Source organism: Daldinia childiae (genome assembly GCF_008694065.1).
Source record: "Daldinia childiae strain JS-1345 chromosome Unknown Scaffold7, whole genome shotgun sequence".
NCBI lineage: Eukaryota > Fungi > Ascomycota > Sordariomycetes > Xylariales > Hypoxylaceae > Daldinia > Daldinia childiae.
The window spans coordinates 1,352,077-1,379,835 of NW_022984648.1; the positions used below are offsets into that span (position 1 = coordinate 1,352,077).

Consider the following 27,759-nt stretch of genomic DNA (forward strand, 5'->3'; position numbering starts at 1 on the left):
CCTATTGGTAGTTACAACTTGTAATTTAACTCGCATACTTTGTCATACTAGATTGGTTCGCTAATTATCACCGACCGGGTCTAGTCATATCTAAAATGCACATGCCAAACAACATATTGAAGCATCTCCAGAGCCACTCTGTATTATCCACTGGATTGATCCGAAAGATATACTTCCATGCAAGATGAAAACACTCGGGGACGAATGGGGACTACCAATTCCAAAGTCGTCAGAGTCGCCAGAGTTGCAATAGGGGTCTAAGTTAATCTCATCTTTTGATAGGGGTCAGTTGTCAGTCGTCAATTGCGAATTACCCCTTACTTTTTTCCCTTAGGATTGCGGCCTGATACATCAATCATCTACAAGCATGACAGCACTTACACATGTACGTTAATAATGAGGCTTGCCACCCTCTCATCATCAGACCATATACCTAGGTAGGTATAAGCCCATTTTGGCGTCGGAAAAAGTATTCAAGTCTATCATAGATTGTGGCTTTCTTTCCGTTGATTTAGTTCTCCGATAATGCGACTGAGCGAGTGGTTACGATGGAATCATGCAAGCTGCATGCACTCCTGTCTGAACTTATGCCGTATCCCACCGCCAGCTGGTCAATTTCATCTTTCAAAGTTTTCTTCCGGCCAACAAGCGACCAACAAGCCACTACCCACCGGAACCGGTACAATATATCAAAAGTACCACCGGCCACGGAGAATGATTACGTCGAGTATAGGTAATCAACATCTCCGATCATTTAATTGCTTGAGAACTAGGTAGCTTAGTAGCTATTCTATCATGATATTGAGGGATATAAAGATTATTGCTTGTGCGTTACGTACTCAAGTAACTTGTAAACTGCGAAATGCTTGAGATCATTTTAAGCTTAAAAAGTTCATCTTCAACTTTCATGTAAGCCTGCCTACTAAGACATTTCCACAAATACATATATGTAGGTAATCACGTTATAGGAAAGAGAAAGACATATGTTTTAAGCTTGGGAAAGATCTATGTAAGGTCTCGCTCTATGTCTAACTATGTCACAAACAGATATTTATGACTCTTATGTTATTATTGACATGATTCTGTCTAATTTTTAAATTAGATATTAGGTAGGTACCTATATATATTTAATTAATCCTATACAACAATCACGATTTGTTATGTCTTCACGCATATATAGATCTGCATGATGATTCTCCGACGGTTCGATCGTTATGCAGTCAAACGGCCCTTATGGTCCTCAAAACTCAGACTTTTCCACCACTTAAATAGAATAGATATTCTCTAAGAAATCTACAGCCTTGTAGGATTCTAATGTTATGATCCAGCTAAAATTGTACTTCATCCTTAAATTTCACATTTTCGTATCCCGAAGTTCACAATTCTTAGATCCATGATCCTAGAGAGATACCTATGTACATGCTTGCCTACTTTGGTAGGTACATAGAGGACAGAAGGCCCGCACAACACCTGATAGAGGCTAGACCCTGCCCTAACCCGTACCAAGATACTACTGCCCTGACTGCTCAGTACCTGGCCGGATAGCGACTCCCCCATACAAAACCAGGTAAGCAGGCTGGCAGGTAAGTTACAAGGTAACTACGTAAGCCTTATTTAGGTAGTCGGCAAGGGTAATCCTCAGCCTTTGCACTAAAATGCAAGCACCAAATGCACCTAAACTTGCCCCCCCTAGACCTGCCCTAGACCTGCCAGACTTAATGCACCAAGAGAAGCCGTCACCTTAGTCGTTAATCTTAGTTAGTTAATCTAGAGCAATCGAAGTCTGTACCAGTTCTTGTCCCCCCCAAACACTTCTCACCAAATCATCTTGCATGCCAGCCTGCCAGCGCATCAACTCGGGAGACATTCCCACACGGCCAAACAACTTGCAACCCTTTACCAGGGGCGGGTCTTTTCATCCTAGAATTATCGAATGGCTCTTTCGAAAATCCTTTCGACGTCCAAGGCCGGTACGCTTGCACGTCCGCCCTCCCCCCACACTTCCTTGTTGCTTCCTTGCTGCTTGCTACTACCTGCTACTACCTCGCTACCTCACCATTGCTCATTGGCATCCAATTGCTTGTAAGCTCGAAAACCTAAGTCGCCTAGCTTAGAAAGGTTCAAGGCAAACTCCAAGGTTATTCGACAACGTAGCCTAGGACAGAGAACCCTTGCTCGGCTTGACCTACCTACGCTCTCCATTTGTCTTGTACAATATCTATCGGCGCCTGAATGTCAGGGTGATGTCCAGAAGATGCAGGAAGAGGAGGAACCCCTTGGTGCGACGTTGGCAGCCCATAATTTTGAATCCCAGTCAAGTCTAAGTCCAACTAGACGCCAACAGCAACACGGCTATTACAACCACTACGAGCAGCAACAACAACAACAGCAACAACAGCAACAATACCATGCTCGTCTAAATTCTAATCCAGCAGCATTTGACTCCTCCCACTACGACGATTACGATTACGATACTAACCTTGGTCGGAACCCTGCGTCACCTTCGTCGGAATTCGCATCCTATGCCTCAAGTAACTTTCACGCCGCCCATGCGAACGCGACCAATATCGAACCCGTGGCCGTCGTAGATCCGGACGATTTCTATAAAACTTATCGTGGCGTTCACACGTCCGTGCCAGGCCTGGCCCACGACGAATTGATGGCGTCAACCCTGCCTCCCCCAAAGCAAGATCAGAATCTTCCGTTACGATCAAACGGAAGTAGTGCGGCTCCGAGGCACCCCGCTAATTCTTCGACAAGGCCCGGTGCGAGGCCTGCTGTGCGCTCTGTATCGGCCCCCATCGACGACAAACAACCGAGTAGTACTTCGAGATCGAGAACCACAGCCAACGCTACACATGGGGGCCGTAGTGGACATCAGCCCAGCGTGAAGGATTTGAAGAGAAGGTTTGACCAAAATGGGGCGCAGCCAAGCAGTTCTACTGCCTCCAAGACTGTCCCGCGTATTCCGATTAGAGAGACATCATCATCGCCCAGGTATCGTAAAGTAAGTGGCTCTTCTCCAACAAATGGACAACCATCATATGCGGTGTTGCGGTCATCCGTGACGCGTGACTTGGAGTCCGCAACAGGATCGTCGGGGGCACGAACAACACGACGAAATAAATCGGTCCCTGAAGATCAGTTGTCCAGTAACCCACAGTCCTTTGCAAGCCGTATAGCAAAGCCTCGGGTCTCGACTGGGTCTCATACTCAGGCATCAAAATCCCTGAACAGTCTTTCACCAATTTCGCCCAGCTCAATCCCGCCAATCCCCCAACCTCATGGCCTTCTATTTGGGGAGATAGCACCCGGCGAGCTGGATACAGGGGCAGCAGGCTATGGTATTGAAGGTGCTCGGGCGAGACGAACTTCAGACTCGAATATCCATAATCCGAAGGGTCTGCGCCAGAGGAGCTTTTCGCACACTAATGTTGAACCGCCTTCGCCTAGTGATTGGTACCGTAGTGCAAATGGAAGTCCCGCGATTCATGACGACACCGAGACGAAAGATCCAAGATCCGCTAAGGCCCACAGCCGGTCGCAAAGCGACGTTGCTGGAACTAGGTCGGGCCCAGCGCCGTCGCAAAAACCTCAAGCTTCGAACTCAAGACCCCACAAAGATCGGGGCCCGCCATCGACGACTTCGAGATTGCCTGTCTCGGTGCGAAAACTCAATAGCCCTTCAGGTTCTTCTAGTCCAGCATCGACACGATCGAATTCGCCGACTACGCTGAGACGCCCTGCTATCCAAGGGAAGTCTTCTAAGTCAATACCGCCCTCACGAGCAAAGACGCCCAGCAGTAGCTCTAGTTCCGCCGCAAGACGGCCAAACCGTTTAGGTTCCGTGACTCCAAATAACAGCACGAGACTCAACGCATACATATCAGCGCCTCCACCGAAATTATCTCCGCCACTACGAAGCTCACGACCGCGCCAACCAGTTTCCTCCGCCACTACCGCCAGCTCAAGAATGAAGGCCATCGAAAGAGGCCGATCACCGTCACACTATGACTCTCGAACAGGCATAAGGTTTAATGAGCCAAGCACGCGGAGACGAAAGATATCGATGGGCCCGATCGACTTCGAGTCGCGACGAGCGCAGATTAAATTGTCTTATACAAAATCGATTCGAGAGAGTGAGGCTCGGACTGCAGCTAGAAAGGCTGCTGATGAGAAGAAACAGGAGGAGGAGGAGGCTGAGGCTAAAGCCAAGGCCGAGGCCGAAGCCGAAGCTATAGAAAAGGCTCGACTAGCTATTGAAGCAAAGCGTTTGGAGGAAAGCAGCCAAGAGGATCTAAGAAACGATGATATTCAAAGCCCAGCAGACAGCGAAATATCAGCTTCAGAGCAAGCGGTGTTGACAATCGCGACAGATATCGCACAGCCTAGTTTAGGTAGCGTTACAGAAATCTCAGGAGCAGGAGTAGTCGAGAAAGATTCACCAACACTCGGTCTACCTGGAAGTTTTCCAGCTGTCGAAACCATAGAGGACCAAGATGAAGCACCGCCTTCAGCTATCTCGAACACGACCGAATTTGATGTCGAGCCACAAATCGATCCTCCAGTACAAGAAATTCCCGTGCGGCTAGATGTTAGTAAAGTGGACAATGATGACGATTGCCCTAAACCAACATACTCGAAGACGGAGTATCGATCTCCGTTCGAAGATGAGTCAACTAACGACGACCGCTTCTCGATCAATATCTCGCTGGATGCATCGGCAGAGCCAAATCTGCAGCCTATAGAGTCTCCACCAGCTGCAAGTGATGCTCAAAAGAACCACGATATTCCAGGTTCATATCACGATGACGATGACGATGAATACTCTCCACGGCCACTTCCATCCGAACCCTACCATACGAAAGTCACAATAATTGGCCGTGATACGGATTTCTCGCTCCCGGAGCATGGCCTCGACGAGCCGGCATATCCTGCCTTCCCCGGCAGCCGTGATTTTAGAGAAGATAACTCTCAACTCAAACCACCCTATTTATCTCGTAAACTTTCCTATAACAGCGAGCAAGGCGGCCCAAGTGCCGGTCTGAGTGAGATTGAGGAGTTCTTCGTCGGCCCGATCATCAATGATCCCACAGCAACCATCCCTCGAAGCTCCAGCCCTAAAATAGTCGAAGAGCATGATATCACCAGTCTGGGACAGCAAGCGACGGAAGACTCACGTTTCTCCATAGAGTCGCGAAGGACTATGGGTACAGCTCCAAGTCTTACAGTACCGAGAACATCGGATTCGATGAATAGGGCAAGCCAAACCACGGTCTGGACCGACTACTCGATCAATAGCCAGGATGCATACTCTGACTACGAGCTACGGAATCGAGATCTTCAGAATCGGGATTCAACCTATCGTGATGATGGCTCAATATCAGGGTCTAGTTCTTTATCACACCAATACCAGTACGGACAGGATCCTAGCGAGACACCTTGCAGTTCCGAGATGCCCTGCAATGAACCTCAGGATCCAGAGCCAACGCATCATGCCCCACACCAGCTCCCCGAATTAAACACTGGAGATGGCTTCATAGTCGACTATGCTGAGCATAAAGAGAGCACCATCCCAATTATCCCAGATCATGCCCCGCCGCCGCCTCCTGATGAGGATTCATTACGCGGGTTTCCTAGGTCTGAAGCGCAGAGCGAATATTTTGATGAGACAAGACCCAATAGCTATGTACAAATTGGAAAGGATGACCGAAGCATATTCTCCATGGATCCTTCAAGAAGGGAGAGCGAAGATTACGATCCATCGGAATCGGGTTCGCGCATGCTTTATAAAGGCTCCATTGAAATTACCGAAGGATTTCCAACTCGCACGGTTTTGTTAGATAGCCAGCAAACCCTAGCTGAAAGCATCAATCAGGGTGAAGATGGCGTAGGACTTTCCGAGCAAGAGAGGAAACGATTATTCACTCGCCTTCAGACTATTAAGGAGCTGATTGATACGGAAGCATTTTTTACCAGGGACATGAACATCGTTGAGGAAATTTACAAAGGGACGGCCGAAGCTTGCCCTAGACTTGATGATCAGACGATTAAATTAATTTTTCGCAACACCGACGAAATAATCAAATTTCATTCTAGTTTCCTAGCGGAGCTTAAGGCGGGCGTCTCTAGCATTTACACACCTAAAGGTCATCGGACCCAATCGCAAAAGGAATCATCTACCCTTCCCGATGGTGCATCTCTTTCAGTGACAACTACGACTGCTACAGGCCACTTAAACGATGACAGAGACCGGCAAACATCAATTGGACCGATCTTCATCCGGAACATGGAGAAGATGAAAGAAGTGCATGAGACTTTCCTCAAGAATAGCGATCATGCCGCGAAACGACTCATCCAGATTCAGGAAGATCCAACAGTGAAAGTGTGGTTGGACGAATGCAATGCAGTTGCGAGAGATTTAACTAAAGCGTGGAATTTAGACTCTCTCCTTATCAAGCCAATGCAAAGAATCACGAAATATCCAAATCTTCTTATTCAACTTCTCCACGAGACGCCAGCAGACCACCCGGACCGCCCATTACTTGAATCTGCTAAAGTCAGTCTATATAATGCTATAGAAGATATCAATAAGACAAAGAAGAATTTCGAATTGGTGGGGCAAATAGTTGGTAGGAAACGCAAAGACTCCGATGTCAGAGCTGGCCTAGCTAGGGCCTTTGGCAAGAGGGTCGACAAGCTGCAAACTACACACAAGCCTGCAGAAGACCCGGAATATCTTAAGCTTCATGAGAGATTCGGCGACGACTACCTTCGACTGCAAGTTGTTCTAAGGGATGTTGAGTTCTATACAAGGCAGGTCACTGAATATGTCCACGAGTTCCTACAGTACTTGTCTTCGATGGAGCTTGTTATGCGGCTTCAACCGTCGCCTCACCCCGAGATCGAAAGTAAATGGGTTCGCTTCAATGTGTCTATGAGAGACATCGAGAAAGTCGCTCTGGAGGATCATGTCAGTTACATACTTCCCTCACATACCGTTATCGCCTTAAGCTAACTAGACGTTCTAGCTCTCCAAAGTGAGGAAGCAAGTCATTGAACCTTTCGAGCTTGTAATTAAGTCGTACGGCAACCCATCACTCGCTATGAAAAAACGGGGCAAGCGTCGTATAGACTATGAGAAATCGGTCCAACTAAAGAAGAATGGGAAGAAAGTTGATAAGCAGCTCTCTGAATGCGCCGAGCAGTACGAGGCCTTGAATGAAGCGTTGAAAAAAGAATTGCCTATGCTGTCTGCGTTGACAGAAAAGGTTGGCAAGATTTGTCTAGCCAATTTTGTCAACATACAGACTCAATGGTTTGCCATCTGGAAGGAAAAGGTTAAGGTGGTACTCGAGGCCCCTGAAGTACCAGAAATTGCCGACATCGTCTCTACATTCCAGCGCGATTATAAATTCCAAGAAGAGCAAATTAACACAATTGGTATCGTAAATCCAGCTTCTAAAGGCCGCCCTTCCCAGTCGATCAGCACCGATGAATCCTTTGCACGACTTCGCCTAAGGCCTGCTGACCTTTCACCTCGCGGCCGAGGATTGTCTTTGAACAGCGGTGATACAGCTCCGACTTTGCCTACCCCTGACTTCATGAAACGCCATAGCGGCCAATTCACCATTTCACCAACTACTGCTTCGATCCCAAGCCCTCATCAGTACTATTACCGTGACTACTACGGCGGGATTAACACACAAGGACGCCCAGGGTCTGGCTCGCTCCATACCCCTGATTCGTCTATAATCTCTCGACCGATAGGGCCAGTACCCGTGCGGCCCGGGACCGGTCAGAGCTATGACTCGACCAGTGCTCCAAGACAAAGTATGGAGTCGGCTGCACATGCTCGAGGTTACTCTAATTCGATGCATCCGTCTCCGCATCAGTCGGCCGAGAACCAACGTTATTCGGGCCTCTTCCAGTCTGCACTTCCCCCGTCCGATAGCCAAGAACGTCTTCCACGACCATCTCAAGCGTCATCCCGAGCTTCTTCTCGAGAGCGGCAACCCATTAACGGATACAAGGTTCTATGGCTAGCGGCTTCTCTATTTGAATTTAATATCGAAACCACCAAACACGAAGCTGGGTACCCTTATTTGACGTACCAGGCAGGAGAGGTATGTAAATTGTGACTGGGAAGTCAAAACTGTTGCTAATATAAAAACGTATAGATATTCGATGTCATAGCCGAAAAAGGCGAGTTGTGGCTTGCTAAAAACCAGGACGACCCCAACAACTTAGTTGGCTGGCTATGGTCCAAACATTTTGCTAAGCTAGCAGATGACTAGGCCTCCTAACCTCTTTATATCCGAATATCCCGGTACTTTGGTTGAACCTCGGTCATAATACCTTTGGCAGCATCACAAATGCTAAAATTCTTTATTATTTAGGCCGACCCGAATCTTGTTAGAAACGGCGCCATACAAGTCTTTTAGAGCAGGCTTGTCATATTATGCTTTTTTTTTATGTGTAACAAAACTCGGGCAACTATCTGGTAGTGAAGCGCCCTCCTAGCAAGGCGCGGATGAGCGTGGCGTTTCTTCATTTTGGCTTGGCATCATCTAAGGCACGACGCGATGGGATACGATATTATTCAAAGTACAGAAAGGGGCAAAGAAATGGATCTCAGCAATGAAAATGGCAAAAAAAATATCGTGATTTTCTAGGCCTTATCATCGCCTTTGGGGATGTCTAGACCCCAGAGTCTACATCAGAGCATATACCCCTTCGTTCCACGGCGGCGAGCCTGGTAGCCTCCGCTCTGGGCCTCTCTTAGGTATTTGTACTTTCTTGCTACTTAGAAATGGGAATGCTGCGGTGGATGAGACGTGGGTTGTCGTGGTGGTTTGAGAATTGGGCGGTGATATCAAAACTGAGCTTTTTTGTGCGGGGCCCGTGGAAGTTATAATAAAATTTATAACAAATCCAAAAATACCGTCCATTAAAATTGTACTATTATTTCAATGCGTGATAAACTACCTCACAACCTATCAAATGGAAGTAATTATCTCCTATAGATTTATGGTCCTATACTTAACAAGACACCCCTTTTCTTTTTAGCCTACCTATTTTCACTAGTTCCGTGTATTCTATGCAGATCGCCACAGTTATGTTACAGCGTCGAAGCAGTTGGAAGGATGTATTATTCCAATCCATTCACGTAGACAACAATGTGAGGATTTGATTCGTAGGTAGTTATGCGACTTGATGGAGATGTAAGGGTAATATAAGTCATGGAAGCTAGACCATTCTTCTCTTCTTATTCTTTGCCCCCTCGTATCCTATTATTCGTCTGGTTGACTAGTTGTTTGCGTATTTCATGCGAAGAGTGTAAAACTGTTTGCTTACTGCGCCGCCACGACGCAGTCCACATACAACGCTATATCATCCAACCCAATGGGACGGCCTCCTTTGCCGAAGAGGTTCCACAGAGTTGGGAAAACCGAAAAAAAAAAACGGGCAGTCGTACATCGTACGTCGTGCAACCCTTCATCCATTGCGACTCAATGTGCCTGACGTACCAAGCAGGCGGTGTTGGCATATCCGACCCCTCGGGCACTGTATATCGCGTGATGGGACAGGTTAGTTTTGGCTCAATCAAAGGCTCCGCGACCCCTTCGCGCGGTATACTGGTATACACACTACATTATCTACCTGCTCCTTCAGCCAGATATGGCTGCCGGAGAAAAGTCCGAGTTCTGCAGACGTGCATATGTAGCCCTTCCTCCTTGCACATTATATAGGGCATATACCTGTCGTGGTATATTAGGTATTTATATATATAATATAAGTCCGGGTTTCATATGCGTCAGCCTTGCTGCTGCTAACTATAAGATCGACCGCCGGCACGGCGGAAGCTGGTCAGGATTGTTACAGCTCAGATTGCCGAGCCCACCTTGCTTTGCCTTACTACATACATGTAGGTCTGTACAGGCACACCGGACATTTAGACATACATACATACATACATACATTAGGTACATACATACCTACTTCATATACGTTAGGTACGCAACAGGAAAGTGTACACGCGAATCGTCAGTCAGATCATTCAGGCCGATCCTGGTCCGGCTCATGGACACAATTTGTCGGGATGCGACTAGACGACTCCGTAGCTCAAGTAGGACTAGAGAGCAGAGCAGAAGCCAGGACTCTGGCGGTCGTGCCAAGGCGCGAAAGCTCCCCTTGCAGACGGATCAGTTCCCGTGTAAGTCTAGACTAGGGCCAGCAGGGCAGTCTAGCACGGGGGGCTAGCCATCTAGTGTATAGGTAGTTATAGGCCAGCATGCGCTGGAGCTGCGTGCGGGTGCCGGGCATGTTTCCTCATTCTAGGAGGATGCGTTGGCAACAACTTGGTCGTCAATTTAACCAGTGTCAGGTGAGATGGCCGCGAGATGGCGATCGCATTCCTATCCCTTTGCTCGATCTAGACATGCGGGAGAGGGGAAATGGCAGCGGCTACTAGGTTAGTTGTCTATACTATATAGGTAGGGGATTTAGTAGCGTATTGTAGTTTGTTACATAGAGCTGGGGGTCGTGGTGAATTACCGCAATTGGGTTCGGTATGTGATTGTTGGACCGTTTATATGTCCACAAGCGACTTAGTTCGTTTTCGGCCCTACCAGTGTAACAGAGAACCAGACATTTGGAATAGACGAGCGGTAAGCGCTTTTGCTCCATGAGCGATATGGGGGAGAAGGGAGGGGGAGGGGAAGTCAAAGAGGGAAGCAGGGGACGGGGATAAGAGTGATGATGAGGAAAAAATAATAGGAAAAAAAATTGCATTTTCTTAACTATCGATTTCCTACGTAGGAGACAATCCTCCTGCTTGCATATGGATATGGATATGGATATGGATATGGATATGGATGCCTACATTCGTACATATGCTACATATACGTATACGAATATATCTTAGTTATATCTACCTAGAGATATAGGTTTAGGTAGCTACAGAATTAAGACTAAATAATGTTATAGATCATATACCTATAGTACATACATACCCTTACCCTCAAGGTTTAAATCCAACGGCACGGCACGGCCGAGCATTTTTATGGGCAGTCGATCATTAACAGTACAGCGCTTGGCGCCGAAAGGTAACCCAAAGTCAGTCGCGGTAGCACCTTGGGTTCATACCTGACTCGTGAATGACAGATCTCCGCGGACTGACAGATAAACGACGGTACGTATATACATTAGGTATGTGTTAAAGCCGATCTTAACGCACATGGTTTATATATATGACGAATCTCATCGGCAGCAGTGATGATGAGTAACGAACAAGTTGACTGTTGGTTTCCTCCATTTTGCATTTTGCATTTTGTTGGCAAGATAAGACGAGGATCCTTCAGTGCCTACATAGTGCACTGTAGATGGACACTAGACCGGGTCGTCCGCCTGCTAACTAAATCCTTCAGTCCAGTCCAGTCCTATTCGGATCAGTGGTAGGGGACGGGTAGGGAACGGGAGCATTAGACGCTAAAGGAAGGGTAAAAGAGGACGCCAACGTGGTTCGAGCTTGGTGCGCATAGGGACCCCGGCGTTATGGAACAGGGCGGGAAATAGTGGAGAGATAAAGAAACGAGACGAGACGAGGCCGATCAAATCGTAGGTGGGTTCAAAATTTCGACAGCAGATATTTTCTTGGGGCCTGATCTCCACCTGTTTGCCAATCACGGATCGTGACCTCAATATGTTCGGGCCTGGTTCGGGATGCAATGCGATGCTACATATAGTCGAGGAGGAAAAGTAACCTTGGGACAGATAGGTGAAGCAATTTAAAGTCGTGTAGGAATGTAGGTACAAGTATATGTGTACGAGTATAAGTGGTATATCCAAATATCCAATAGAACTCTAAGAGGAGCATTCGTGTAAGTCGATATCCTTTCTGCCTTACCTGCATGTGATAACGACCTCTCGCAGCCAGGTAATAGTAACGGTAACGGTAACGGTGATGGAAGATGTTATTCATTAAAGAGGGTCGATTTACGAGAAGCGAGAAACCATAATAACAAGAAAACTGACAGACGACAGGACCCCAGAATGTGGCACTCGGCAGACAAGGCCCGAGATAGCATGGTAACATGGAGGTAACGGTGGGATGCTTAGGGGTGCTCGGGGAGCCGATCTGGAGCCCCGTGCTCAAAAAAAGGTGACCCTTGACTATCCGCGGCTTCAAAGGAGGAGGGTGATCCAGCCCCCAGGTTCTTCTCACGTCAACGAGTAAGTTAGGGTTCCAAAAGGTCGGGCAGTCTCGAGGTAGTGCTACCAATAGCAATAAGCCGATGCCATTAACGCCGATGACCAGATATTAATGCGTCAAAAAGAGAGGGGAGAAGGGGTGAGAACCCGCGTATGATGGCACACTGCATGGATATGTAGGCATGTAGGTATGTAGGCATGATATGTAGTATGCATGCGGGGTTCAAGCGAACCAAGGGAGGGACCATTCTATATCTTTACTATTATTAAGTAGGACTTATATATATGGATCGATCTGGTAAGCCGAATCTAAAAGTAAGGATGAGAAAGACATGGGCTACGGGACTGGACGAAGAAATGCTAACAAAATACATAAAGAGAGAGAACTGGATGCAACGTAGTAGCGTCACTATATTTCATCTACTGCCCTGGTCTTTGCATATCTATAGTAAGGAACTAGTTAAGCTAATAAATATTCTTTATTATTATTATTAAACACAAATTTTTATCTTGAATGGTCCCGTCGTATGCGTTTGATACAATGTAGAAGAAAGCTGGAAAAAAAAGTCTATCTTAGTGTATACTCTCAGGCTTCCAAGTGGTTGACGCCCAATCTATAATATATAAAGAAAGATATTTAAGCCAATAATCTAATTGTTTAGAATCCCATGTAATCCAGTAATTTTCTACGGTTCTCAAATAGACCCGCTACATCTTGCAGCTCTACCGTCCAGTATAAGCAGTGAGACAGACCATCGAGAACATGCATTCAAGGATATATTATATGTATAATTACCTCTTATGTATACTCTATATAACGTAAAGCCGGTCTGCCAAGCGTATACACAAGCATTTAATGCTTTAATATAAGTCAGCGCTTAGAGAGCAATGCTGAAATATTGTTAAGAGGGTTAATAGGCAATGGGTAATGTTAACCCGTTAATATTACATGTTACTATTCTTATTATATCATTAGCACAATGCGGGATTCATGTTTACGCACATCATCTGCAGCTACGAGTCATGTTTACTTAGCTGTCGTTCGATCAGTCGTCACTTGTTCCATACCGGCGGGGCGAGAGACGCAGAGCTGGTACGATTGTCTATATTTCTCGGGTTCATGTCAGGAATAGGTAAGTACATGGTAGAGAGTAAGACAAGAGAAAAATAATAATAAAAAAAGGGACACTTTAAACTTGAAAGGGATAACGTTCAACTACATCATCAGCCCCGAATATACGGCATCCAATCACCCCGCAGCAGCTTTTCTTCTTGCCGCGCCCTCGGCACTTATAGTCTTTATCGACAAGTATGTATATGTAAGGTATATGTAGTGCATGGAAATGTTTGTCTACCTTAGTATTCTGTACTCATCTATTAGTTATACCTAATTTTTATACTTTTTAAATTTTATACCTATTTTGACATAAACTTAACCCCAAACTGTCGCATAGTAGCGCTTAACAAGTGTCACAATTCCAAAGCCGTCTAGACCTATGTCCATACATGAATTTTATAAGCCTAACCCGTGTAATTACTTACTTACTTATATGGTAGGTACCTTAGGTATGTATGGTACAATAACTATGGTATGTACCTCAAATGTTTAAGCTGGCCTACCCTTGTTCGACCGTTCAAAACTTCCGATGCATACCTTCCTGGGGTCGCTAGGTCGTAGCACATTAGCATGGGTTAGCCGCCCTGCCGCCATATACACTAATCCTATATGGGTATCACAGTGCTAAAGACAAAATATATATGTAAGGTTGGTATGTATTTCTTCTTAAAGTGGATGTACTTACGGACTAAACTCTCCCATGCAAATCTGCCTACGGAATACTAGGTACAAATTTAGGTAGGTGCAATACAACCTATTTGCCATTCTACACTTATGCTAGTCTACTTAGATCTTAACCTCCTCCTACCTACATAGGTCCACGGTTGCCCGCCCCCCACTAACCTACCACTTTCTCCCCACCACCCCCCAAAAGCTGGGACAAACAGGGACGAGCTACAAGCTACACATACATACATAGCACCTAGACACTCTAACATTTTGACACTGTAATATGAAATTGTACGATACAAGTGTACCTGCTAAAAGACCCTTACCTCTCCAATCGGCTGGTGGCGCTTCTACTTTAATAAGGTTTGCGCCTCTCCTAATCCCCCCCAGTTGATCACAGCAGGTGTCCCTTAAGAGCTTGGGCGGGGACTGTCTTACATAGTTTTATTTTATTTTATTTTATTTTCTCCAACCACGTTTCTCCATATTCGACGGTCATAAAAATAAAATAAAAAAATTAATCATCCCACCTTATTTCTACCGCATAGTAAACAAACTTTGACAGCAATAAACCGTCCGATCTACAATAGGTAACTTTCTCGCCCCGCGAAGGTCTTGCCTCGTTCCATTAGAAAGGTAAACTAAAGCTGTGGGTTTCCCGCCAGGTCCCACCGCCGAGATACCCTTGATCGCATGAACCTAAGCAAGCTTAGCTAGCATCTTTACCGCTGCTCCCTGTACATTTTATCTACCTATATACATACATAGTGCTCACATCCTTATTAGAGGACAAACACTCCACCCTCTATACATTTTTCGAGCACGGCATAATTCCACCTTTAAGCTTACCATTTCACCTCGACCTTAACCGACTACTCAACCACCCTCCTTTCATCCCACCATACAAAATCTCACAGACCTTACAGACCTTACGTCCGTAGCTTCATAAGGCGTAAGAGTACTACCGAAGTCGACAGAGAGAGCGTTGCGTAGAGTTCGAGGATAATTTGCGTAGTAGCTAAAGGGGGAGCAAGAGATCGGGACAACATGAGTTCAGGATATCCGGCTCCGCCTGTCCACCACTCGCAAGCCTATGCGCCCGAGATGTCAGGTCCTTCCGCACACCATCCGGGCTATGCCCAACTTCCTCCCCCATTGTCTTTTAGTTATCAGCAAGATCCCATAACCAACCCTCACCGTGCAAACATGCCTCCGCCGCGAACGAATATGGCCCCGCCCAACATGCCAGGTCCCAGAGATCGTGCTGGTGAGCTCGGTACGACAGAGAACGGCGTCACCAGTTCTGGTCCTAATCCACTTTCTTCCAAGCCTGGCCCTGAAGAAAAAGACAAACCGGCTCCTCAGCCAATTGAGGGCACCGACGCGACTAGGAAATATAGGTAATATCAAGTCTTAATAATAGCCTCTAGAGCTTGTTAATTATAGTGCTTTGGGAACTAATGAGCGATGTAGACTTGAGGTGGTTCAACAACCCCTAAGAGCGAGAATGTGCGGTTTTGGTGACAAGGTGGGCACATTTTGCCTTCACCGTTTGTCTGTGCCAATTAGACGCTAATATTAACCAGGACCGACGGCCTATTACTCCCCCGCCCTGCATCAGACTAGTAGTGATGGATAAGACTACGGGAAAAGAAGTAGATTGCAAGTGTGTGGAGCGCGGCCTTGTCATTCTTTAGATTGGAACTAACCTTGGGCCAGCGAGGTTGAACATCAACATTATGTATTACACGTGGATCTCTGGTCTGAAAATGGAGACAAGGAGGTCAACCTTGTCAAGCATTCTCAGCAGTCGCCGTCGATTTCATCCACGCAAGCTTCGTCTTTCCGAGAAGTGATCGAGGGAAGCCAAGCGGGAGGTTATGGATACCAGTCCATTGTGCCATCAAACCGCGAATACGCACAGCAACCTAGCCCTGCTTACCCTCACGCAATGCCTCCTTATCAGCCAGACCCGTACGGCCAAGGTAAAAAAACCCCCCGTTTATGCTCATCTGATTTTTTTCATGTCTTACACATTGTCTAGGATACGGTTATCCCCCACAAGCCCAACCGTATGGCTATCCTGGTGGTGGTTACCGAAATGACATGGTACCGGGCGTGCCTCAATTACCTTCGCAGCCCATGTTCGGACCCCGGTTCTCCCAGGATATGTCGGGACATCAGATGACACACAACCGTCTTATGGGGCCTCAATCACCAAACGGCATGTATACGAGAAATCTCATCGGTAGCCTCGCTGCAAGCGCTTCGCGTCTCACCGATCCTACAGATAAGATTGGAATTTGGTTTATTTTACAGGATTTAAGTGTCCGGACAGAAGGGTGGTTTAGGTAAGTCGCCAAGCATAAGCCACTTACCACACGCTTACATGATATATAGATTACGATTTTCTTTCATCAACCTACGACGGCCAGACGCGATAACTAATGGCGGCAGCGATGCCGAACTCCTAAACAGAGGCAGGGCTCCAGTCCTTGCGCAGGTCTTCAGCGAGAAGTTCCAAGTATATTCAGCAAAGAAATTTCCAGGTGTCTGCGAAAGCACTGCTCTCAGCAAATGTTTCGCTGTACAGGGTGTTAAGATCCCGATCAGAAAGGACGGGCAGGACGGAAAGGGGAGCAAAGGCCGAGGATCAGATGACGAAGATGAGAATTAAGATAAATTACCTTCGATATAATTTTTTTTCGGGTACGGACGGTGTCGGCTCCCATTGACGAGAATACGGGTATGTCATTGCCCGGTGACATCAAATTCAGAACAGAAAAAGCTACTTCGCCACGAGGTGCTCATCACGGCACGTGCGCTCATATCATTTAACAAAACAGGTATGTGGCGGAATGGATCTTGGATTACAAGGTGCAGCAGAATAGAGAGGCCCATTTGATACCGGCAAAAGACGAGGTTCAGGCGACTAAAGGGGCAAATTTAAAATCAGCCAGCTCGGCCCTAGCATTTACCTACCTGAGGTTAACTAGGTTTTTGACGTTTTACGTTTGCAAACCGATGGTTTGGTTCTGCAATATACCCGCCATAGTACAGGTCCAGATATGAAAGCGATAAATTAGAAAATATGTATGCGTCATTGGTTGCTTGGGATTTACAGTAGCCAAGGTTCCCGCGCGCGACTATGGGCAAATACCTTATTTCTGCCTCTACCATTTTTGTGACCCAGGTACATGATAACGAACGTATACCTACCGAATTAGTCTTGATAATGGACTGATGAGGCTCGTTATCGCCGATTAATTAATTACAGGTCTTTAAGTCGATGCTCGAAGCTCATTCGTATCTTATTCATAAGTCCGATGAGCAGGTCTGCTAAAGACCGTATGGTACCTAGGTAATATTCACATGCAGGACATGCATGTCCAATAAGGTTGCGTATGAATGTAGCATAGGATGCCGCGTGGATATATTGACAGCCCCGACAATTTGGGTATGCTACAGAAATGTGGTGTAACTTTATCTTTAAAAAAAAATTCTTGGGATGACATGACAGGTGTGTGTGTGTGTGTGTTGCTTGTTGCGCCACCGAACCGCTTTTTGGCTTTTTGGCTTGGAAAAGGGAAAAAATATCCCGACTTTTTTTTCTTTTTCTTTTTTTTTTAGGGTTCTTAATCTAGGTAGGTAGGTACATATGATTCAGAATGAAACGTGGAACGGAAGTACTATGTAACCAAACCGACATTGGACCAACATTAATCGGATACTTTTATATGCAGATGGGAAAAGTCGTCTGATGATGGTATCGGTGGAGAGTATGTAGAGGTATGTATACGGACAAGGTTCGATTGACATATATAATTCCCATGTATTGCATTACATGTAGGTATGGATGTTAAGTTGTAAGTTGAGGCAAGCAAGTACGAAGTACGAAGATGCGAGGTCGGACTATACAAACACCTGATGTACTTGCCCTATAGGTGCTTTCCCGTGCTATTAACAAGGACTCGTCTTAGGTACTTACATCTTACCTAATCTCTTCAAACACATACTTACATAACGTCGCTACGTAGGTAGTTATCGCTTTCTTTGAAGATGGTAATATCGATAGATCGATAGGGTGAGTAATGCGCCAGCCAATCAATCAGCTAGCTGGCTACCTAAGCTATCTGCTAGCCCGCTCGGATCATATATCTATCTATCTATCATATCAGATTGATTGATCGATCTAAAGCTCAGCCGCGATTTAAAATAGGTAGGTATGTAATACCTGATAAAAAACCTGATCTGATAGGTATGGGGAACCGGGAACCGTAAGGGGCAAAAACGGGAACCCCGTATCTCCGGTAAGGCGAGACGGCTTAGCTTAGATTCGAGATTCGAGATTCGAGCTAGCAGATTGGCGGATCTTTGCTGGACGGATAGATATATAGACCGCCTCGTTGAGAACTCGTCTGGTGTGATAGGTAGATAGGTAGGTAGGTAGGTAAGGCTGGTGTTTTAAATCCTTCTTTGGGCTGTTTTTTTTTTTTTTTTACTCGGATGTAGCGCGTGGGAATAGGTAATGACTTAGCCTTTGTAGGTATGTTTAGGTTAGGAAATACTTATTTGAAGATGTCTACTGTTACCTTACCTAAGATAATACGAGTTAGGTTTAGGTAGGAATACAGGTAATAGATGTATATACATAGGTAAGTAGATACCTACATATGTACCTAACACTAGAAAAGTCACTTCGTAGGTAAGGTAGGTAGTAGCTCGGTGCTAAATCCCAACTATTACAGAAGCCAAGAGGTTCGAGACGGCAACGGGGGGCATACCACCCGCTAAGTATTAGGGTGTACATATGTATTCTTAGGGACCTGCGTGCTATGTATGTTGCTAGCAGGCACTTGGATCACCCGCCGTTTCTATTACGTCTTAGTTACCTCATTCCGTTGGCCGGTTTTGGGCGGTGGGGACCGACCGGGCGAACTCTGCTTTGGCCATTCGGGCGGCGCGAGTGATGTAACGATTTTTTTTTTGTTGGTGGTCTTTGGTGGTGCCTTTCGACTTGTATGTAAGGGTCTTTCTTTTTTTTTCTTTTTTTTTTCGTCTAGTGTACAGGTAGGTAAGTGGGAAGATTTTTTTTTTGGGGTAGTCTTGTGATTGAAAAGTAGGTACGTCCAAGTGTTAGTTAGTTATTATAAGAGGTAGTTATGTATAATAAATATTTTATTTATAGTGCTATGCTCGTGATACTACAAAAATAACCTTACATGTCTTTGGTATTTTGTACGTCTAATAAGTCAATCGCATAAAGTTGTACCGAGGTAATCGTCTGTTGCCCAGCCAGATTGCGCAATTCCTAAGAGCTAAATAAAGTTGGGCATTTATCAACTTGGGCGCTTTTCTTTGTTCTAAGCCTCGTCTTCATTATTGTTGCATTTACTCTCGAGGGTTCAAGCTACTGAATTATTCCAATACGCTTACATACATCATCTTCGTAACCTTTATATCTCCCCACGTTCTTACAGCTATAGCGATTTCCCCCATTCAAAGCTCTTAGGACTCTCGAATAGACGCTTTGAGAAGATGACGGGACAAATGACTTCTACCGGCCGAGGCGGCGCTGGCAACATCGCTGAAGTCTCCAAATCCCCCAAGATCCAACCGACTGACCTCGAGACTCCGACTCTAAAAACATCCGTCGTTACTACCGGCCGCGGTGGCTCCGGTAACATGGCGCCGAATAAGGATCCCGTCGAGACGCGAGCACGCCAGGATGTCGAGCCGTAAGTCTAGCAGCACCTTTGTTCTGCCCCGCCGAGAGTTATACTTGGCAACAAGGCAATCTATAGACAGAAAGCTAACATAGATAATCTCCAGTATTGAGCAACGCCCGAGCCAAGGTGTAGCCCATGTCGGGCGCGGAGGAGCAGCCAACGTCGTGAGACTGAACAGCGAGGAGGCCGAGATCTCCAAGACGAGCCTCGACGGTTCGGCTGCTGCCGGCGCCGAGGACCACCACGGCGGGAAGACCCATGCCAACGGAGCCAATGGGCTGGCGGCTAAGGCCAAGGAGTTCTTCAAGAAGGTTTAGGCTGCCTTGAGAAGAAAGGCGAAGAAAAAGGGATCTCGAACGGAAAATCCGCGAGATGGCATTGTTAGAGACGAGCGGATCGATGGGATTGAGCTACAGACTGAGGGGTAGGCATATTTGAAGTTGTGCTTCGTTTTACTTTGCTTTCTTATTCCGATATACCATGACGACGGTGCCGGTGTGGGTGTGGGTGTGTGTGAGCATGGAGTTACGGGCTGTCTTTTGTTATGTTATGGAATAAAAGGAGGACGGGTGGTGGGCTACGAGAATGGAACCCGGTTGTGGTATTAAGAGAGAATGGGAGCATTGGTAATCACGCGGCGTCGGGGGTCACGATGATACCAAAAAAAACTTACTTACAAGTTAGGTAGGCGTAATAATTAGGAGTTCGTCGTCGTACGGAACGTTGTATCCTACGAGTATTACACGATGACAGTATTATATTGGGTATTATTGTGCTTAATATAATATAATATATTATAATATAATCAGGTAACTAGCTGCAAATTGATATGTCCGGAGTTTGGCTTACGTCTTTGTCTTACTACTTCCGATATGCAGATCTTGTTGGGTCATCCTCTTCCGTCTTACTCTCTTAGTATCGAATCAGCAGATATCTGGGGGTAAGAAGATGAGGCTCTTATGTGCTGGTGTAACATATAACTGATGAGTCTTTTTATCATATTGTGCATTAGTTACCATGTAGGACTTCCCAAGTGCGACAGTTCTATTGTATGGTAGTAGTTTGCGGCAGTTCTTTTTTGGGTGGTGCATGTCAGCGAATAGACGAGTTATCGGGTCGAGAGCCTTTCTGGAAATATCATATGACTTAGAGCCTCTTTATAGGTCTACCTCGGGTGAGAATAGCGTTGGAGATGTATCTATATTCTTGAGGAGCATGCAGATTTGAGAAGTGGGGGGTGAGGAAGTTTGCTGATCTAATATCAAAGCGCTTGACGGTACTGATACTGATCATAATAAACGTAGAGGTTTCACGGTAGTTAGTAAAATAAGTAAAATAAGTTGGAGTTAGAATATAGATATAGTAGTATTGAGAAGCACCTAAATAAGTATTTATAGCATACTTACGGCACTCCGGCATGAAACTCGTTCCGACCACGCAATCCTTCATGAGTCACGGCGAAACCCGCGATGCCGGGGACAACGCCGATAAATATCTAAGTCCGGTGGCCGTCTTGATATAAGTCGGTAGGTCCTGTCCCGGTTCTATACTACCTAAACTCTTTCCCCCACTTACTCTCCAACTCGTTTTCTTCACTTCTTTATTAATATGTATGGTATCCAAATTAGATAGGTACCTAAATAAGGGAGTCAAACAGAAAACCACGCAAGGAAACAGAACGAGTAGAGAATTAGAAAGGGGAAAATCGGCGAGATGTCTGCAGACGCATCTACAGCCGTGACCGTGACCGTGTACACGCAACCTCCGGAAGACTTAATCAGCCTCTTACAAACGCATCACCGCCCATATGCACTACCACTGCTCCGACGTCTGCGTTTCACGCGCTCCCCGGGCGGTATCACGGAGCACACACGCATCCTATTCGCCTCAGCACCGGGCCTCTCGCCCCGCGACCACGCCCAAGACACCCCCTTCGCAGCCGCGTACCTAGACCTCTCGCGCGGCCCCGAGACCGAGATCTGGCTATACTCGTCTCTAGAGCGGCGGCCCGGGACTCTCGTGTCCGCAGCTTCCGGCGCGGGGGAAAGCGCCGAGGAGTTCGCGGCAGGGTGCGCGCACTCCATCCTGCGCGAGGCCAAGACCATCCGCGAGGCGTTCTACGCCCCGGGGACGGACCACGCTGCGGTGCAGAGACAGGACGGGCTGGATCTGCATCCGGCTAGGGTGCTCGCGGGGACGCTGAGCGAGACCACGAGGCTGGCGTTGCTGAATCGAGGGGTTGTGTTTAGCTACGTGGCCGTGTTCGACAAGTGGATGTTTAGCCTGGCCGGGCTGCCCGAGGTGCCGAGTCCGCTGGCCGAGGGGATGGAGTGGAGGCCGGTTGGGAGGGAGGATATCCCGCTTATGCTGTCGCGGACTAATATTCCGCGGAAAGAGTATGTTTTCCCCCCTCTTTTTTCTTTTTTTTTTTCTTTTTAACTAACCTTACTCCTCTCCTACCTATGTATATATCTATATTTAAAGTTTCGAATTTGGGGGGTTAATGAGAGATATATATCTATAGGAGAACTATTATCCTACTGCCCAGCATGGCTGTCTATAAAAGCGACGGCACGCCTATCGCTTGGGTCCTACTAGGACCCGATTCTTCGCTGAGCAACCTGCACTGCGAGGAGGAGTGGCGCGGTAAAGGCTTTGCTAAGGCGGCGGCTGTTAAGATTCTGCGCGAGCGCTTGAGGGAGTATGATGATGATGAGCATTGCTGGGCGGATGTGGCTCCGGATAACCCAAAGAGTCAAAGGGTTTGCAAGAGTTTGGGCGGAAAGGTGGCATGGTCGGTCTCATGGTATGTGAAACCTTGATACCAATTTATTTACTTTATGAAGCATAACGTTCTAACGGCAAGTAGGAGCGGAATAGACCTGGACAGAAGCTTTCCAGATCAATAGGTAATCTTTTTCTCCCTTTCTTTAGAGCACCTAGATTCGCTAGCTCATAAAGTAGATTCTAGAGGGCTTCGTTACCTACTAGTCAATCGCTGGATTTCCTGTAGATAGAACTTTAGATCTTCCGGGTTCACCAACGGTGTGATGCCGTGGCCAAGATTGGCAATCCAGCCCTTCTTACCACCCCCAAAACCTTTAACCATCTCCTCTACCGTCTCAGATATGGATGCTTTTGTTCCATACAACACTCCCGGGTCCGCATTCCCCTGAAAGACGATCCGTCTGTTTCCTCGGATCTTGACGGCCTCAGCCGGGTCGATCTGCCAATCCAAACCTACGACGTCGTAGCCCAGATTACAAACTGAGTCCAGTGCGAAATTGGCTCCCTTGGGGAAAACAATCATGGGTACACTCTCTAAGCCCAGCTCCACCAACCTCTTCGGTAAATTCTCCGAGATGTAAGCTAGATAGGGTTCACTGAACTTCTTGAATGTCGAGGGCGAGAGCTCTCCTGCCCACGAGTCGAAGACTTGGATCAATTGAGCGCCTGCTTTAACCTGCAGCGCCAGGTATTCCACACAGACCTCTGATATCTTCTGAAGTAAGGCCTTTGACTCCTCGGGGTGTCGGTAGATCCACTTCTTGCTCTCGATGAATAGCTTCGTACCACCTCCTTCAACCATGTAGCAAAAGAGCGTCCAGGGAGCACCGCAGAAGCCAATTAGCGGCACACGGCCTTTTAACTTCTTCCTCGTTAATGTTATCGCCTTATATACGTAATCCAGCTCGGCAGCGACATCTACATTCTTGTTGAGGACCTTGGAGTATTGACCATCGTCAGGCGACCTCAACGGATCCGGGAAGTGTGGTCCCTTCTTATCTACCATCTCGACGATCATTCCTAGGGCCTGCGGTACGACGAGGATGTCGGAGAAGATGATTGAGGCATCTAGCAGGCCGGCGAACCGTTCAATGGGCTGTAGAGTCAAGGTTGAGGCGACCTCGGGGTCTCGACAACATTCGAAGAAGTCACGTTTACCCTTGGCTTCGTGGTATTCGGGTAGATACCGACCAGCTGATGAGGTCATCAGCAATTGAACGTCCTTTTATGTCTGGGCTGACTGTGTGTATATACCTTGACGCATGATCCATATTGGCGCCCGTTCTACATCCTCACCTGCGATATGCAACAACTCGGATTAGTATGCTTTGGTGAAATAGTGATAGTGTGGAAGATGGGATAATACATACCTCTTGCTGTCCTTAGGATCAGATCGTTGGTTAATGGCGCAAAATCGTGAGCCATGATTAGTGACGAGTGCGCTGAGAATATAATTGAAAAAACCAAAAAAAAAAAAAAAAAAAAAAGCCCCCCGGTATATGTCTTGGGGGAAATCTTGAGACAATGTAAAGGTTGTCCCGTCCCTCCCCGTCTTCGTTTGACCCCACGGTTTGTTAGCTCCAATGGTGGGATGTGCCCCTGTAAGAGTCTTATGTAAGGAGTCCACTATACATCATCGGGTACAGAATGCTCATAGTGGAGACGAGAAGCTAGAGCTGGACCAATAAGCTTCTTTCAATTGTTTCCCAAGCTCCAACTTTCGACTTCAATTCTTTCACAAGCTTTCGCAATTTAATGCTCATGTATCCTCGTTGACGCCCAATCGCGTCGACCGGGTGTATTACAACCGTTAGCGGAAATATCGATTAACTACCCGTTTATTTGAAATGATTTGACTAGATCTATCAAATTTACTTATGATTGAAAGGAGGATTTATACGTCTTATCCTCCTCTACCTCCCCTCCGCTCATGTCTCCCGCCTTGGCTTCGCAATGTCGTCGAGCCGCCAACCGCCACATACGTCCGCAAAACGATAGCATTTGGGTCCCGGAGGCCCTTCTCGCCGCCACATTCGATCGTTACTGTGCGAAGTCAAGGACAATCGCTCGTTATGGCTCCTCTGTTCCCGGTCCTATGGAGAATCGAAGACGTATGGGGAAAAGACACATGGTAGAATTGAACCCAGGTCACTTGCGCTCTTCTTCGCCGCTATGGGGGCTCGAGAACTTAGCAGACCTGACACAATGGCGTTGGAAACCGCCATCACCGCCTCGTACGCGACTTCAACAACACCAGGACGAGAGCGCGCAAGAACGGACCTTGGCCGGAGCCATGCGGAACTGGTTTTCTGAGCCTTCTCATGATGATATTATACCAAAAGAATGGGTTGTAGACAACTCATTATCAAAAATTACTTGGGACGCTCAGACCACACCAACGCAAATCACCGATACTGGGATAAATCTTATCTTTCGAGATTTAGAATCTGAGGAAACGGCGGCGACAAGGCCAAATTTTACACAGTTCTGCCGTAGTTGGGAAGATTACCTTACCGGCGGCTTCTACTCTGGCGACGTTATCTGCGCCGTATTAGATAGCATCCAACAGAGGATTAATACACCACGAGCGGGCGCTGGGCAACATTTCAAATGGGCCGTTGATCGAATTAAGCTAGATCTACTCGACGCGACTATTGTAGGTCTTTCTAGCCGCCGAGTACAAGAGCATAGCTCTCTAGACAAATTTATTTGGTGCGACTTGCTACAAAGAATTTCAGAGCTGCGGATTAATAGCCTGCGCATTTTTACAAAAGCTATGAATCAAATACCGGAAGGTTACTTAAACGACGTATCAACAGGCGTTCTAGCAAATTTGCGTGTCTACTTGATTGCCTCAGCCCGTACCTGGAAGCGTACGGCTGTGATCCGGCAAACTAATAAAATAGCCGAACCCTTGAGGAGACTTAACCTAGCCGAACATCTCCATATATTAGAAAGCGGTACCCAGTATTTGTTGATGCATAGGGACTCGACAGACGTATATTTCCCTCGAATGCGTCTAGGATGGCTACAACTCTTAGCCCGATTACCAAGCGTAGACGACCGTCACCTTGTACGGATAGCTCGTATTCTTGAAGCTGGCAAAGACGCAAAACCTCTTACGAACAGAGAGATTTGCGAAATGTATCTGGCTAGGTGTCGTTCTTCGCTAAAGAGTCACGAAAATTTACACCAGGTGCTCCGGCGAACTCGAAAAAAAGATTTGGCGTGCTACGGTTACTTCGGCATGGAACTGTGGAAGACAGGCCAATTCGACCTTGCGAAAGGCCTTTGCGAGTTCCTCAATCAACTCGGCCGAGAGCAAGACATTATGAACTTCGCGAAAGGAATGCGGATCCTTGCCAAGAGCGCGGCAACCCCCTTAGCTAATATTGCTATTGGGATGGGCGATCCAGTTCTAGCCATAGAAATCTTAAGTCTCTACAGAGAAAGTAGAGTGGGAGGCAAAATAAAGGCCGACACTAAAAATTTCTGGGACACTAACTTATCTACCGAGACCTTGAAAACTCTGATAGGAAATCGGTCATCTAGGCATATCAAAATTATAAGTGCTCTACGGGTAAAGCGGCTACTGGAAGAGCAAAGACGAAGTCAAAGACCTGTCAAGTTCATCACGAGAAGTAAGCTCCTGAAAGAAACCAAGGCAGCAACAAAAGCAGCAATGGCATTTGCTATCTCACAGAATATCTCGCCCAGGCAATCTTTTGCTTTTATTTCACGGTGTATCACCTACTTCCAAAATAGACGCGGCACAGTAATACCGACAATAGCCCTGCGAGCACTACTCCACAATATCACAAGGGACCTTGCAGAAGGGAATCCGGGTAGGGTTACCCGGTTGCGGTGGTTTTTGTCGTTAATAGACAAGCATGTTGGGCGCGATAAGATGTTAGAGATTGGATTGGCTCTGAAGCAATGGAGAATAAATAATGCCCGGCATCGCCGTAATAATACCGGATGAGGCGCCGGCCGAAGCCAGGGTGGCTTGAGAAGAAAAAGAAAAAAACACAATTCCTGCTGTCTAGTCCTGCTGTCTAGTAAACTGCTAGGTGATAGTCGAATGTGATATACATATAAAACCACGACTGTTGGATATTATGCGCGCGATGTATTGACACACGCCGGGGTATGTGATCAGCATATATGGTCAATATATACCTATATACCTATATACCTACCTACATAGAGGGAAAAAATAGAAAGAATGCCTGTATGACAAGGAGAATGTCGTGCAAACTACGTAATACATTGCATTATGGACTGATTCTGGCTGGGTTCGCTTGTTAAAACGTGAGGAAAGGAGGGTGGTGATTGGTATCTATGACAGCTTAAAGTTTCTGTTAGAAAGAGTTGAGCTTGTTATTACATTACTATCGGTTACACGGCAGCTAGGATGTAGGATGGATGTCTTGAGCAACACAGGCAACACAGGCATTAACGGACTTGGGCGTCAGCCTCTTACGGTCTTACCACAGTATTACCACAGTAGATACCTTGAACACTGGGTTGGGCTGATAAGTTGTAACCAATATTCCTCGATGTGGTAAGGGGCTGAGAGAGTTATAAGAGTACCTAACATACATGTAGTTCCTTACATTGTGTAGGTATGTATTAGGTATTATCTACTTACCTACCTAAGGTATCTATTGTTATGTAGATATTGTTTGAGGACTGCGTCGGCGGCGCCGCCCGAAGCTGGATAGGTAGGTAATCAACGCATATAGTAGTCAATATGCAACAGACGAGATGCAGAAACAAGAAAACGGGAATGCTCGCGAAGGGTCTCCTGAAAGGACGTTCGAGGTTCTTGATTGGTAACCATAAATGGTTAGGCTTAACTTCTATATAAAGGGTTGTTCCCTGATAGTTCCTTGAGCCCTTTCTCCGCTTATTCGGGGTACGTTACCCGAGTCGCTGGACGAGCCACTACATATTTAGGTACCCACTATTGATGTTCGTCTAGTGTATTTTCCATTAGGTTAGGTATGCTTTAGTAACTAAGGTAAGTGCTAGAGAATACAGGCGTATTGTTACTTCTGCGTAAACATCCATTACATACATGTATGTAGATAGTAGGTACGGTACCTACCTACCTACCCACTACCCTACCTAGTAAACCTTAGGTTAGGTACATTATGAGATACTAAGCCCCGTGTCTCAATGCTTCGGTGTATGGAAGCTACTCAACCACGTGCGTACAATAAGAGGTAGGCGCAAGAGAAC

At 46.6% G+C, this 27,759-nt stretch overlaps 5 protein-coding genes across 5 annotated transcripts; 4 read left to right on the plus strand and 1 right to left on the minus strand.

The window, feature by feature from the left end:
* Positions 1-1,933: 1,933 nt before the first annotated feature.
* Positions 1,934-8,297, plus strand: GL218_06662 (Dynamin-binding protein; the record flags this gene model as incomplete). The annotated part of the gene is made up of 4 exons (XM_033583387.1): positions 1,934-1,970; positions 2,433-6,973; positions 7,032-8,126; positions 8,181-8,297. 4 exons carry the CDS (start codon positions 1,934-1,936, stop codon positions 8,295-8,297), a joined length of 5,790 nt encoding a protein of 1,929 aa, XP_033433305.1.
* A 6,908-nt stretch (positions 8,298-15,205) lies between these two features.
* Positions 15,206-16,676, plus strand: GL218_06663 (developmental regulator VelB; the record flags this gene model as incomplete). The annotated part of the gene is made up of 6 exons (XM_033583388.1): positions 15,206-15,399; positions 15,473-15,527; positions 15,586-15,665; positions 15,719-15,984; positions 16,044-16,350; positions 16,400-16,676. The coding sequence occupies 6 exons, from the start codon at positions 15,206-15,208 to the stop codon at positions 16,674-16,676; spliced, it is 1,179 nt and encodes a 392-aa protein (XP_033433306.1).
* Positions 16,677-19,537: 2,861 nt separating this feature from the next.
* On the plus strand, positions 19,538-20,045 carry GL218_06664 (uncharacterized protein; the record flags this gene model as incomplete). Its single annotated transcript, XM_033583389.1, has 2 exons — positions 19,538-19,737; positions 19,832-20,045. The coding sequence occupies 2 exons, from the start codon at positions 19,538-19,540 to the stop codon at positions 20,043-20,045; spliced, it is 414 nt and encodes a 137-aa protein (XP_033433310.1).
* A 1,396-nt stretch (positions 20,046-21,441) lies between these two features.
* On the plus strand, positions 21,442-22,637 carry GL218_06665 (putative gnat family protein; the record flags this gene model as incomplete). The annotated part of the gene is made up of 3 exons (XM_033583390.1): positions 21,442-22,124; positions 22,253-22,534; positions 22,598-22,637. 3 exons carry the CDS (start codon positions 21,442-21,444, stop codon positions 22,635-22,637), a joined length of 1,005 nt encoding a protein of 334 aa, XP_033433311.1.
* A 71-nt stretch (positions 22,638-22,708) lies between these two features.
* Positions 22,709-23,940, minus strand: GL218_06666 (Uroporphyrinogen decarboxylase; the record flags this gene model as incomplete). The annotated part of the gene is made up of 3 exons (XM_033583391.1): positions 22,709-23,709; positions 23,770-23,811; positions 23,886-23,940. The coding sequence occupies 3 exons, from the start codon at positions 23,938-23,940 to the stop codon at positions 22,709-22,711; spliced, it is 1,098 nt and encodes a 365-aa protein (XP_033433308.1).
* Positions 23,941-27,759: the final 3,819 nt, after the last annotated feature.